This window comes from Saccoglossus kowalevskii, chromosome 15 (genome assembly GCF_978046115.1).
Source record: "Saccoglossus kowalevskii chromosome 15, keSacKowa6.1, whole genome shotgun sequence".
Classification (NCBI taxonomy): Eukaryota; Metazoa; Hemichordata; class Enteropneusta; family Harrimaniidae; genus Saccoglossus; species Saccoglossus kowalevskii.
The window spans coordinates 34,836,642-34,849,832 of NC_140655.1; the positions used below are offsets into that span (position 1 = coordinate 34,836,642).

At 31.2% G+C, this 13,191-nt stretch overlaps 1 protein-coding gene across 1 annotated transcript; it reads right to left on the bottom strand.

Moving 5' to 3' along the window:
- Positions 1 to 7,207: 7,207 nt before the first annotated feature.
- On the bottom strand, positions 7,208 to 13,187 carry LOC100375419 (DNA fragmentation factor subunit alpha-like). The gene is made up of 4 exons (XM_002733784.4): positions 13,087 to 13,187; positions 12,651 to 12,903; positions 9,526 to 9,707; positions 7,208 to 8,874 (listed from the first exon to the last, which is right to left on the bottom strand). Exons 2-4 carry the CDS (start codon positions 12,895 to 12,897, stop codon positions 8,683 to 8,685), a joined length of 621 nt encoding a protein of 206 aa, XP_002733830.1. The 5' UTR covers positions 12,898 to 12,903; positions 13,087 to 13,187; the 3' UTR covers positions 7,208 to 8,682.
- Between the last annotated feature and the right edge of the window lie 4 nt (positions 13,188 to 13,191).

A 13,191-nucleotide genomic window follows, 5' to 3' on the forward strand; every position in this document is an offset into this window, starting at 1 on the left:
GGTAGGTTATAATAGTGTGATTACATATACCATAGTTACCATTTTATGTTTCATTGAAAATACAGACTGGTAAAACAAGCATTCATGCCATATTTTAATGGTTGGTATGTGGTAGGTTATAATAGTGTGATTACATATACCATAGTTACCATTTTATGTTTCATGGAAAATACAGACTGGTAAAACAAGAATTCATGCCATATTTTAATGGTTGGTATGTGGTGGGTTATAATAGTGTGATTACATATACCATAGTTACCATTTTATGTTTCATTGAAAATACAGACTGGTAAAACAAGCATTCATGCCATATTTTATTGGTTGGTATGTGGTAGGTTATAATAGTGTGATTACATATACCATAGTTACCATTTTATGTTTTATGGAAAATACAGACTGGTAAAACAAGCATTCATGCCATATTTTATTTCTTGGTATGTGGTGGGTTATAATAGTGTCATCACATATACCATAGTTACCATTTTATGTTTTATGGAAAATACAGACTGGTAAACAAGCATTCATGCCATATTTTTTTGGTTGGTATGTGGTTAGTTATAATATTGTGATTACATATACCATAGTTACCATTTTATGTTTCATTGAAAATACAGACTGGTAAAACAAGCATTCATGCCATATTTTATTGGTTGGTATGTGGTGGGTTATAATTGTGTGATTACATATACCATAGTTACCATTTTATGTGTTATGGAAAATACAGACTGGTAAAACAAGCATTCATGCCATATTTTATTGTGTGGTATGTGGTGGGTTATAATAGTGTGATTACATATACCATAGTTACCATTTAATGTTTTATGGAAAATACAGACTGGTAAACAAGCATTCATGCCATATTTTTTTGGTTGGTATGTGGTGGGTTATAATAGTGTGATTACATATACCATAGTTACCATTTTATGTTTGATTGAAAATACAGACTGGTAAAACAAGCATTCATGGCATATTTTTTGGGTTGGTATGTGGTGGGTTATAATAGTGTGATTACATATACCATAGTTACCATTTTATGTTTCATGGAAAATACAGACTGGTAAAACAAGCATTCATGCCATATTTTATTGGTTGGTATGTGGTGGGTTATAATAGTGTGATTACATATGCCATAGTTACTATTTTATGTTTTATGGAAAATACAGACTGGTAAAACAAGCATTCATGCCATATTTTATTGGTTGGTATGTGGTGGGTTATAATAGTGTGATTACATATGCCATAGTTACTATTTTATGTTTTATGGAAAATACAGACTGGTAAAACAAGCATTCATGCCATATTTTATTGGTTGGTATGTGGTGGGTTATAATAGTGTGATTACATATGCCATAGTTACTATTTTATGTTTTATGGAAAATACAGACTGGTAAAACGAGCATTCATGCCATATTTTATTGGTTGGTATGTAGTGGCTTATAATAGTGTGATTACATATACCATAGTTACCATTTTATGTTTTATGGAAAATACAGACTGGTAAAACAAGCATTCATGCCATATTTTATTGGTTGTTATGAGGTGGGTTATAATAGTGTGATTACATATACCATAGTTACCATTTTATGTTTCATTGAAAATACAGACTGGTAAAACAAACATTCATGCCATATTTTATTGGTTGGTATGTGGTGGGTTATAATAGTGTGATTACATATACCATAGTTACAATTTTATGTTTTATGGAAAATACAGACTGGTAAAACAAGCATTCATACCATATTTTATTGGTTGGTATGTGGTGGGTTATAATAGTGTCATTACATATACCATAGTTACCATTTTATGTTTCATGGAAAATACAGACTGGTAAAACAAGCATTCATGCCATATTTTATTGGTTGGTATGTGGTGGGTTATAATAGTGTTATTACATATACCATAGTTACCATTTTATGTTTCATTGAAAATACAGACTGGTAAAACAAGCATTCATGCCATATTTTAATGGTTGGTATGTGGTGGGTTATAATAGTGTGATTATATATACCATAGTTACCATTTTATGTTTTATGGAAAATACAGACTGGTAAACAAGCATTCATGCCATATTTTTTTGGTTGGTATGTGGTTAGTTATAATATTGTGATTACATATACCATAGTTACCATTTTATGTTTCATTGAAAATACAGACTGGTAAAACAAGCATTCATGCCATATTTTATTGGTTGGTATGTGGTGGGTTATAATTGTGTGATTACATATACCATAGTTACCATTTTATGTGTTATGGAAAATACAGACTGGTAAAACAAGCATTCATGCCATATTTTATTGTGTGGTATGTGGTGGGTTATAATAGTGTGATTACATATACCATAGTTACCATTTAATGTTTTATGGAAAATACAGACTGGTAAACAAGCATTCATGCCATATTTTTTTGGTTGGTATGTGGTGGGTTATAATAGTGTGATTACATATACCATAGTTACCATTTTATGTTTGATTGAAAATACAGACTGGTAAAACAAGCATTCATGGCATATTTTTTGGGTTGGTATGTGGTGGGTTATAATAGTGTGATTACATATACCATAGTTACCATTTTATGTTTCATGGAAAATACAGACTGGTAAAACAAGCATTCATGCCATATTTTATTGGTTGGTATGTGGTGGGTTATAATAGTGTGATTACATATGCCATAGTTACTATTTTATGTTTTATGGAAAATACAGACTGGTAAAACAAGCATTCATGCCATATTTTATTGGTTGGTATGTGGTGGGTTATAATAGTGTGATTACATATGCCATAGTTACTATTTTATGTTTTATGGAAAATACAGACTGGTAAAACAAGCATTCATGCCATATTTTATTGGTTGGTATGTGGTGGGTTATAATAGTGTGATTACATATGCCATAGTTACTATTTTATGTTTTATGGAAAATACAGACTGGTAAAACGAGCATTCATGCCATATTTTATTGGTTGGTATGTAGTGGCTTATAATAGTGTGATTACATATACCATAGTTACCATTTTATGTTTTATGGAAAATACAGACTGGTAAAACAAGCATTCATGCCATATTTTATTGGTTGTTATGAGGTGGGTTATAATAGTGTGATTACATATACCATAGTTACCATTTTATGTTTCATTGAAAATACAGACTGGTAAAACAAACATTCATGCCATATTTTATTGGTTGGTATGTGGTGGGTTATAATAGTGTGATTACATATACCATAGTTACAATTTTATGTTTTATGGAAAATACAGACTGGTAAAACAAGCATTCATACCATATTTTATTGGTTGGTATGTGGTGGGTTATAATAGTGTCATTACATATACCATAGTTACCATTTTATGTTTCATGGAAAATACAGACTGGTAAAACAAGCATTCATGCCATATTTTATTGGTTGGTATGTGGTGGGTTATAATAGTGTTATTACATATACCATAGTTACCATTTTATGTTTCATTGAAAATACAGACTGGTAAAACAAGCATTCATGCCATATTTTAATGGTTGGTATGTGGTGGGTTATAATAGTGTGATTATATATACCATAGTTACCATTTTATGTTTCATGGAAAATACAGACTGGTAAAACAAGCATTCATGCCATATTTTAATGGTTGGTATGTGGTAGGTTATAATAGTGTGATTACATATACCATAGTTACCATTTTATGTTTCATTGAAAATACAGACTGGTAAAACAAGCATTCATGCCATATTTTATTGGTTGGTATGTGGTGGGTTATAATAGTGTAATTACATATACCATAGTTACCATTTTATGTTTTATGGAAAATACAGACTGGTAAACAAGCATTCATGCCATATTTTTTTGGTTGGTATGTGGTGGGTTATAATAGTGTGATTATATATACCATAGTTACCATTTTATGTTTCATTGAAAATACAGACTGGTAAAACAAGCATTCATGGCATATTTTTTTGGTTGGTATGTGGTGGGTTATAATAGTGTGATTACATATACCATAGTTACCATTTTATGTGTTATGGAAAATACAGACTGGTAAAACAAGCATTCATGCCATATTTTATTTCTTGGTATGTGGTGGGTTATAATAGTGTCATCACATATACCATAGTTACCATTTTATGTTTTATGGAAAATACAGACTGGTAAAACAAGCATTCATGCCATATTTTATTGGTTGTTATGAGGTGGGTTATAATAGTGTGATTACATATACCATAGTTACCATTTTATGTTTCATTGAAAATACAGACTGGTAAAACAAACATTCATGCCATATTTTATTGGTTGGTATGTGGTGGGTTATAATAGTGTGATTACATATACCATAGTTACAATTTTATGTTTTATGGAAAATACAGACTGGTAAAACAAGCATTCATACCATATTTTATTGGTTGGTATGTGGTGGGTTATAATAGTGTCATTACATATACCATAGTTACCATTTTATGTTTCATGGAAAATACAGACTGGTAAAACAAGCATTCATGCCATATTTTAATGGTTGGTATGTGGTAGGTTATAATAGTGTGATTACATATACCATAGTTACCATTTTATGTTTCATTGAAAATACAGACTGGTAAAACAAGCATTCATGCCATATTTTATTGGTTGGTATGTGGTGGGTTATAATAGTGTAATTACATATACCATAGTTACCATTTTATGTTTTATGGAAAATACAGACTGGTAAACAAGCATTCATGCCATATTTTTTTGGTTGGTATGTGGTGGGTTATAATAGTGTGATTATATATACCATAGTTACCATTTTATGTTTCATTGAAAATACAGACTGGTAAAACAAGCATTCATGGCATATTTTTTTGGTTGGTATGTGGTGGGTTATAATAGTGTGATTACATATACCATAGTTACCATTTTATGTTTCATTGAAAATACAGACTGGTAAAACAAGCATTCATGCCATATTTTATTGGTTGGTATGTGGTAGGTTATAATAGTGTGATTACATATACCATAGTTACCATTTTATGTTTTATGGAAAATACAGACTGGTAAAACAAGCATTCATGCCATATTTTATTTCTTGGTATGTGGTGGGTTATAATAGTGTCATCACATATACCATAGTTACCATTTTATGTTTTATGGAAAATACAGACTGGTAAAACAAGCATTCATGCCATATTTTATTGGTTGTTATGAGGTGGGTTATAATAGTGTGATTACATATACCATAGTTACCATTTTATGTTTCATTGAAAATACAGACTGGTAAAACAAACATTCATGCCATATTTTATTGGTTGGTATGTGGTGGGTTATAATAGTGTGATTACATATACCATAGTTACAATTTTATGTTTTATGGAAACTACAGACTGGTAAAACAAGCATTCATACCATATTTTATTGGTTGGTATGTGGTGGGTTATAATAGTGTCATTACATATACCATAGTTACCATTTTATGTTTCATGGAAAATACAGACTGGTAAAACAAGCATTCATGCCATATTTTATTGGTTGGTATGTGGTGGGTTATAATAGTGTGATTACATATACCATAGTTACCATTTTATGTTTCATTGAAAATACAGACTGGTAAAACAAGCATTCATGCCATATTTTATTGGTTGGTATGTGGTAGGTTATAATAGTGTGATTACATATATCATAGTTACCATTTTATGTTTTATGGAAAATACAGACTGGTAAAACAAGCATTCATGCCATATTTTATTGGTTGGTATGTGGTAGGTTATAATAGTGTGATTACATATACCATAGTTACCATTTTATGTTTCATGGAAAATACAGACTGGTAAAACAAGCATTCATGCCATATTTTATTGGTTGGTATGTGGTAGGTTATAATAGTGTGATTACATATACCATAGTTACCATTTTATGTTTCATGGAAAATACAGACTGGTAAAACAAGCATTCATGCCATATTTTATTGGTTGGTATGTAGTGGGTTATAATAGTGTGATTACATATACCATAGTTACCATTTTATGTTTCATTGAAAATGTGTGGGGAATGGAAGGTATTTTCATGAGTGATGAAGTGTATCCTATGGTCGTATTTTCACTTGCAAATCACAGATGCTGTTTTGTCACATTTGTCATCTCAGTGTTTTACTGTTAATGACACTGACTCTAGTTTGAGTACTATCCCATCTTTCTGTGTTAATAAAATGTATGTAACATAAAACAAATTTAAATCTAGAGTCATTGTCACCCAAAGACTACTTGTTTATAAATAAATACTGCTCATTCTTTTGAGTTTAACAACAAGCTATGTCTGAAAATGAATTAAGAATGGTATATAACCTCTGATGAATTTGTGCTGTGATATATCACACATCAAATGTGCTCATTAAAAGTTGTATTTATATAAGTTTGCAAAGTTGTATCACCTTTATTGTATTACTTTCCAATACAGCATTCACCATATCAATACATGATATTTAACACGTGTCTTTCCCGTGTACCGTATGTAATGTTACAATCCTAGTCTATCCTAACCCTAGACTGACCCAGTTTTGACAATTTTATTACCTTGTATGAAAAGTGTTTTTGATGAATATATTATTGAGTAGCATGACTTGTAAGCTGCCAACCTGTTCTTCACAACTGTAGTGCACTCATGTCGTGGCGTATAGAATCCTTTATGCAAGGTGCATGTCTACTTTCCTCCTTTGGATTTGTTCCACTACAAGTTCCATAATTTCACTGCATATCATGAAGAATTAATAGCAATAAATACGTCTCAGAATTACCCCCAGTTGTGATAATTTCATGCCTCTGCGCTATGTACATGGTTTCTTTGAATTATCAAACAGACAAGAAAGGTACGATAATCATCATAACTAATAACAGCACTGTCTGAAACAAATTGAAAGATTGAAATGTTGTATACTTTTTTTTTTATTAACTAATTTATGTTTTAAGTTATTTTTTATGTCTACATTGTTGTACAATGTTTTTACCCATTCATGATCGATGAAACATTATAAAATATCTGTTTTGTACTTCTTGATTTTTAAACCAGCCAATATTGGTGGGAAAAATGTGGTAAAAATATTGGTAGTGGTCAATGTATGATACAATTTATGCAAAAGTAGACCCAGGATTTAGTTTTATCCTGCTTGTATCAATAACAAACCCCATCTGTATTTGCACCACAATAACATTACAAATTGGGACACATTCCAGAAATAATAAATTATTAAAAATCATATTCTTAAAAAATATTTATTTACAATTATACACAAGTCTAAATATAACAGATTGTAATAATAATCTTAGAATGAAAGACTTAAACTATTTACATGTCCTGGAATAATCATTGCCATGGTGTTAGTGGACCATTTCAAATTATTTGAAGAGTACAGAGAAAAATATATCAGATGTTAAAATCAATCAGTCTCTCGGCAAAAATATTCTATAAAATTGGAGAACTGAAGGTATCATAAAATGAACAAATCTGACCAAGGTCCACTACAAGGTGTCTACATATAAAATATTGAAGCAGTCTGGCTAACTATTTTAAAGAAGAAGTCAAAAACATAATTTTTTATCAAAAATGACAAAAATATTCACTAAAATTTGAGAATTGAAGATATTGTCACAAATTGAATAAATCTAACTAAGGTCAACTTGAGGTGTCTACATATGTAATATCAAAGAAATCAGGCTAACCATTTTTAAGAAGTCATCCAAAATATCACTTAAATTAGAGATTTGAAAATATCTTCATGAAATATACAAATCTGAAAGTGGTTCACCCAAGGTACATATATATACCAAGTAACAAAGCAAGTGCACTTGGTGTTTTCAAGAAGTCAAAATGTAAAGTTGACGCTGACCAACAATCAGGAATATGAACAGCTCTGCTCTGTCGACAGTGGAGCTAAAAATGAGAAAAAAATGTCACATAGTAGAGTAAACCCATTGCAAAATGTCAAACAGTCTGGGTCTAATAGACTACTTTCCTGGAAGTTGAAGATACAGCGCTACATATATGCATACATACCAGATATATGGGGTGCAATGTAAACATGCATGCATGCAGACTGACATGTTTGTATTCGCAGTCATGACAAAAGCCAATGTCTTGTTTGCTCCTCATTTCATTTCTGAGAAAGTGGTCTTCATATTTAACCAACAATCCAATGCATTGAATATGGAATTTAGGCATCTTATCTCAACTCCGAAAATGTTGATATTTCACTATGAAATTAAGTATGATTCACAACTTATGAGGGCGCTCTGACACCAGAGGGTGCACTAGTACAAATTATGAGGGCGCTCTGACATCTAAGCCAGGGGAGGGGGGAGGGTACTCCAAGTCAGACCTGGTACCTATGCTGAAGTATAGCTTTCCAAAAAAGCCTCTAAACACGTACTTATATCCCTTTTCAAGTGCAGAAACTTAAAATAGATACCATATATACATACTAAAATTATATTGTTTCCAAGTTGAGGTAACATGAATTCATGAGATTCCTTTTTTTCACACTTTATTTATATATGTTAAAATATTCGACCCTAAACACGGTACACACGTATATGCGTGAAATAACTAAATGACACCCTTTTTCACGTTTTTTACTTCAGCTTGTGTACCATATTTTATTAAGAGAACTCCCCGGGGCATCTGAGGCTGCTCAAGTAGAAGTTGTGATGAAACTTTGACATTGTTTAATGATCGTATTAAGATTGCATGTTTTCACTGAGTTCTTGATTCTTCCTTGCTTTGTGATACAGCCGTAATATTTCCACAGCTTCTATTGAGGACTGTCTATCATCCATGTATCTCTGACATGCATTACTCAATGCAGACGCAAACTCTTCTGTATTATTCAATAACCTTGCAAGTGTTTTGATATCACAGTCAACCATCACCTGTAAATATTAAACATAAATAATACTTGGATTGATAAATTGCAACGCCATAAACAACTTCAGACTAAATGCCAATAGATTATTTGGCCTTTTTGGTCACTGTTATATACAACAATTATTGATCTTATAGAAGATAATATTTGGTAATCGTAGTCCTAAATAACTATTAAAAATAGCTAGACGTTTCGAGCAATGGCTCTTTATCGATAGCATAGAAGAAAGTGTTATAACGTACAGGTAGAACATAGGAACGTATGAACGCGCATGAACTATAAGTTAGAATCACAAAAAATTGATATCACAATTGATATCACAATCTTAAACATTAAACAATTCTAACTTATAGTTCATGCGCGTTCTCACGTTCCTATGTTCTACCTGTATGTTATAATACTTTCTTCTATGCTATCGATAAAGAGCCATTGCTCGAAACGTCTAGCTATTTTTAATAGTTATTTAGGACTACGATTACCAAATACTATCTTCTATATATCATATTTATCAGTCCGAGCAGCATTTATTTAATTATTGATCTTCACTTTTTTTTCCAATGAAAACACAAATAATTAGAAATTTAAAATACAATCTGTGCTTGAATATTTGTAATTTGATCAAATATGCAGATTTCTCTTCAGAGGTGTAAGTACACACCTGTAATTCTTCATTGGACAACGTGATCACTGATGCAATGTCATTTTTCAGACGAGTTGCTATGGAAACCACAGACTGATTTATACTCCCACCACCTCCATCAACTTCTACAGTCCTAGTGGACTGGGAGGGCGCTTTTAAGTAGTCAACTTCATCCATGGAAGTACTAGTATTTTGTGCATCTGGAAATCAATTGAAAAATTTGTTACCAATTTATATTTTAAAGCACTATGCACCATATGAATATCAACTGGTGAAATGCAACAGAAATTGAAAGTTATATTTATTAGAGAAATGAAGGAAACAAGTTTGTAAGAATGTATCTGAACATTTAGCTTCAAAAACTTAAATCTTTGTAATAATAAGAGGAATATATGGGAACAGTGTAATCGCTGTATTAAATTTCACCAAAAAATAATTGCGAGCATATATCGAAAACATTATGCCAGTACACTGTGTAGTAGATTTTTTAAGGAAATGTCAGACACACTCAAAAAACAACCCAAAACATCAGCTAATGAAACTGCCACTATATGTAATAACATATAAATTTGAATGTAATGATTATTTCAAAAGCGTCACTAGGCCTTAGACTGGCCACTCAATATATTATTCAAGGACATAAAATCAATTTCACTTTCTTCTATGAAATAAAACTTCACATAATGTGCAATGCATCATAGGTGTAATGCAATGCCTCTAATGGTATAACAGTTTCAGGTTCCCCATTCATGAAGTTATAATGTTTTCACCCTAGAATGCAAAATTATTTAATCTGAATTCAACCAATCTTTAACTGTCAGATGGATTTCAATCACCACTGTGATTTTTGTAAATGCTTTTTTATTAAACATACCTTAAAATTATTCGTAAACAACATCCCTGGATACTTGAAATCATTGTATAACTATTCAATTTTATCATCAACCATAATGATTGAAATATATGCTCCAAATGGCCATACAGTGAATTTAAATGAAGGGAAGACCAGTTGTTTATATAGAGATTTATAAAATATTTATACAATATTTTCACCGGAATACTCTTGTACTTTTATTGAAATCAAAATCTTGAAGGTCAAAACCCAGTAATAATTTTTGAGAAAGTTGTCATAAATCACTGTTCATTGATTGATTATGTACAGTCATAAATCACTGTTCATTGATTGATTATGTACAGTCATAAATCACTGTTCATTGATTGATTATGTACAGTCATAAATCACTGTTCATTGATTGATTATGTACAGTCATAAATCACTGTTCATTGATTGATTATGTACAGTCATAAATCACTGTTCATTGATTGATTATGTACAGTCATAAATCACTGTTCATTGATTGATTATGTACAGTCATAAATCACTGTTCATTGATTGATTATGTACAGTCATAAATCACTGTTCATTGATTGATTATGTACAGTCATAAATCACTGTTCATTGATTGATTATGTACAGTCATAAATCACTGTTCATTGATTGATTATGTACAGTCATAAATCACTGTTCATTGATTGATTATGTACAGTCATAAATCACTGTTCATTGATTATGTACAGTCATAAATCACTGTTCATTGATTGATTATGTACAGTCATAAATCACTGTTCATTGATTGATTATGTACAGTCTTAGAGCTATTGTCCTGTGGTACCATGATTCTTTTGTGTTTTACATTGATGTATTTTGAGAAACTTGTACTATTTTTAGTATTATTCAACGCAATGTTGAAGAAAAATTGCATTTTTTAACACTATTTAAACCCAGATTTTTGATATAATTCAGGGCAATTATGGCATAATACCATTTCCATAGAAATCTATGCAGTTACAATACTGACAAAGTGAAAATTTATTTCAAGGATGCAATAAAATTTGGTATTATTATTATTATTACTACTACATGTATTATTAAGTGACCACAATCCACTAAAATATAACCAACGTTTTCCCGAAAATGAGCCCTGTCACGCCTAACTTTTTTCAAGTCAATATCCTTTTATTACCCTGGAATACAATTTATTGCAAAATGAATAATTTCTGGGTATTTTCATTTATGAGTAGGCTTCTCCCTTAAGATGGCTTGAGGCTAACTTATAAACTATTTTACAACTTGCCCAGATAGATACAGAGTTATTGGTATCATCTTGATGGGGGTAGCATGCTAGCAGGCTACGCGTACCCATTCCGGACACCTGGTACCACCACTTGTACAGAGACGTAGAGTGGTTCAAGATGGTCCAAACTTACACTGTTGGTGAATTGTGCGTAAAATGAACCTGATGATTTTTGCCATCTTGTATGTTATTGGATAATGGATTTGTTTTGATTTTGTATTATTAGCTTGTTCTCAAAACCATCATGTATCTAATGTAATGTGCTTAAATAGTTATTCACTTAGTTTGAAATTGTTTATAATATAATATATATATAATATTTATTTATTGCATCTTTAGAAATACAGTATTTCTATCAGTACAGTAGCAATAAAAGTATAACAAAGTATAATAATAATAATGAAATAATAAAGAAAGAGAAAATATTATAATGTTAAGTATAAAAGTAAAATATAATGTGTTAAATTTTTTTTTTTTACTAATACTAATAAGTTTAATAATAATAAAACTAAGACTAATAATAATAAAATTCAAAGCTATCAATTATCTATTCTTTCTTGAAAGGCTTTGTAAATAAACTGTGAAACCTTTTTTTTAATTTTACAATCATCTGCACTGAGCAATCGAATGAATGTATTGTGTGCATCATGTGATAGAAAATTAAATTCAGATATAAGTTGTTGGCGCAAGTTTCCATATTTTGGACAGATCATGAGAAAGTGAAATTCATCCTCAATCACATTCATGTTGCACTGTTTGCATTTTCTTTCATTTACTGGTGTTTTAGGGTGTGTATACCTGCCCTTTTCAATTTCAAGTTTGTGTGTGCTTGTTCTCAATTTTAGTAATGCATTTCTATGGTTAATGTTTTGTAGTGTCAAATACGGTTCAAAAGACAATCATACACACTTTGTACCAGCTAGGGGGTTAAATTACACTTGGACTCTACACTATAGCTATCACAAAGTTATCCACTGGGTAGAGAATATTACACCTTATCCAACATACCTGAATGAGTCCATCTCTCTCCTCTGTTTAACAGGATAAAGACTGTGTTGCTAGGCAACAGTTGAAAATATTCATCTTCATCTACTTCAGTTCCATCATCTTCAAGTACAACAGTAGCTTCAGAGGTGACCACGTTTAATTTTAACTTTCCTTTCTCTATTAGTTCTTCTAGACTTCTAGCAACAAGAGATTTTTTAACTGTGCGCGACGAATTCCATATTTTGTACGGTTTGGGAGATGTTGCCATGGTAATCTGCAGGAATTCAAAAATTAGAATAATTTAATCAGAGAAAGTACTTGAAAGATTATATAACGGAAACAACCTTTAAGATCAAAAGATAAAACAGTTGAATTGCAGAGAATGCAAACAAATTATTATATTCTATTCTACAAACTCACACCTGAATGCTACCCAAGCCGAACAGAAAGGAACTACCTGAAGTTTTCTAAGGCAGTATACCAAAGTAGCACCACGATTGAAAGTGTTTGCAAGGGATTTATTGGAAACCCGGAAGTACAGTTCAATGTAAACGCTCTCATG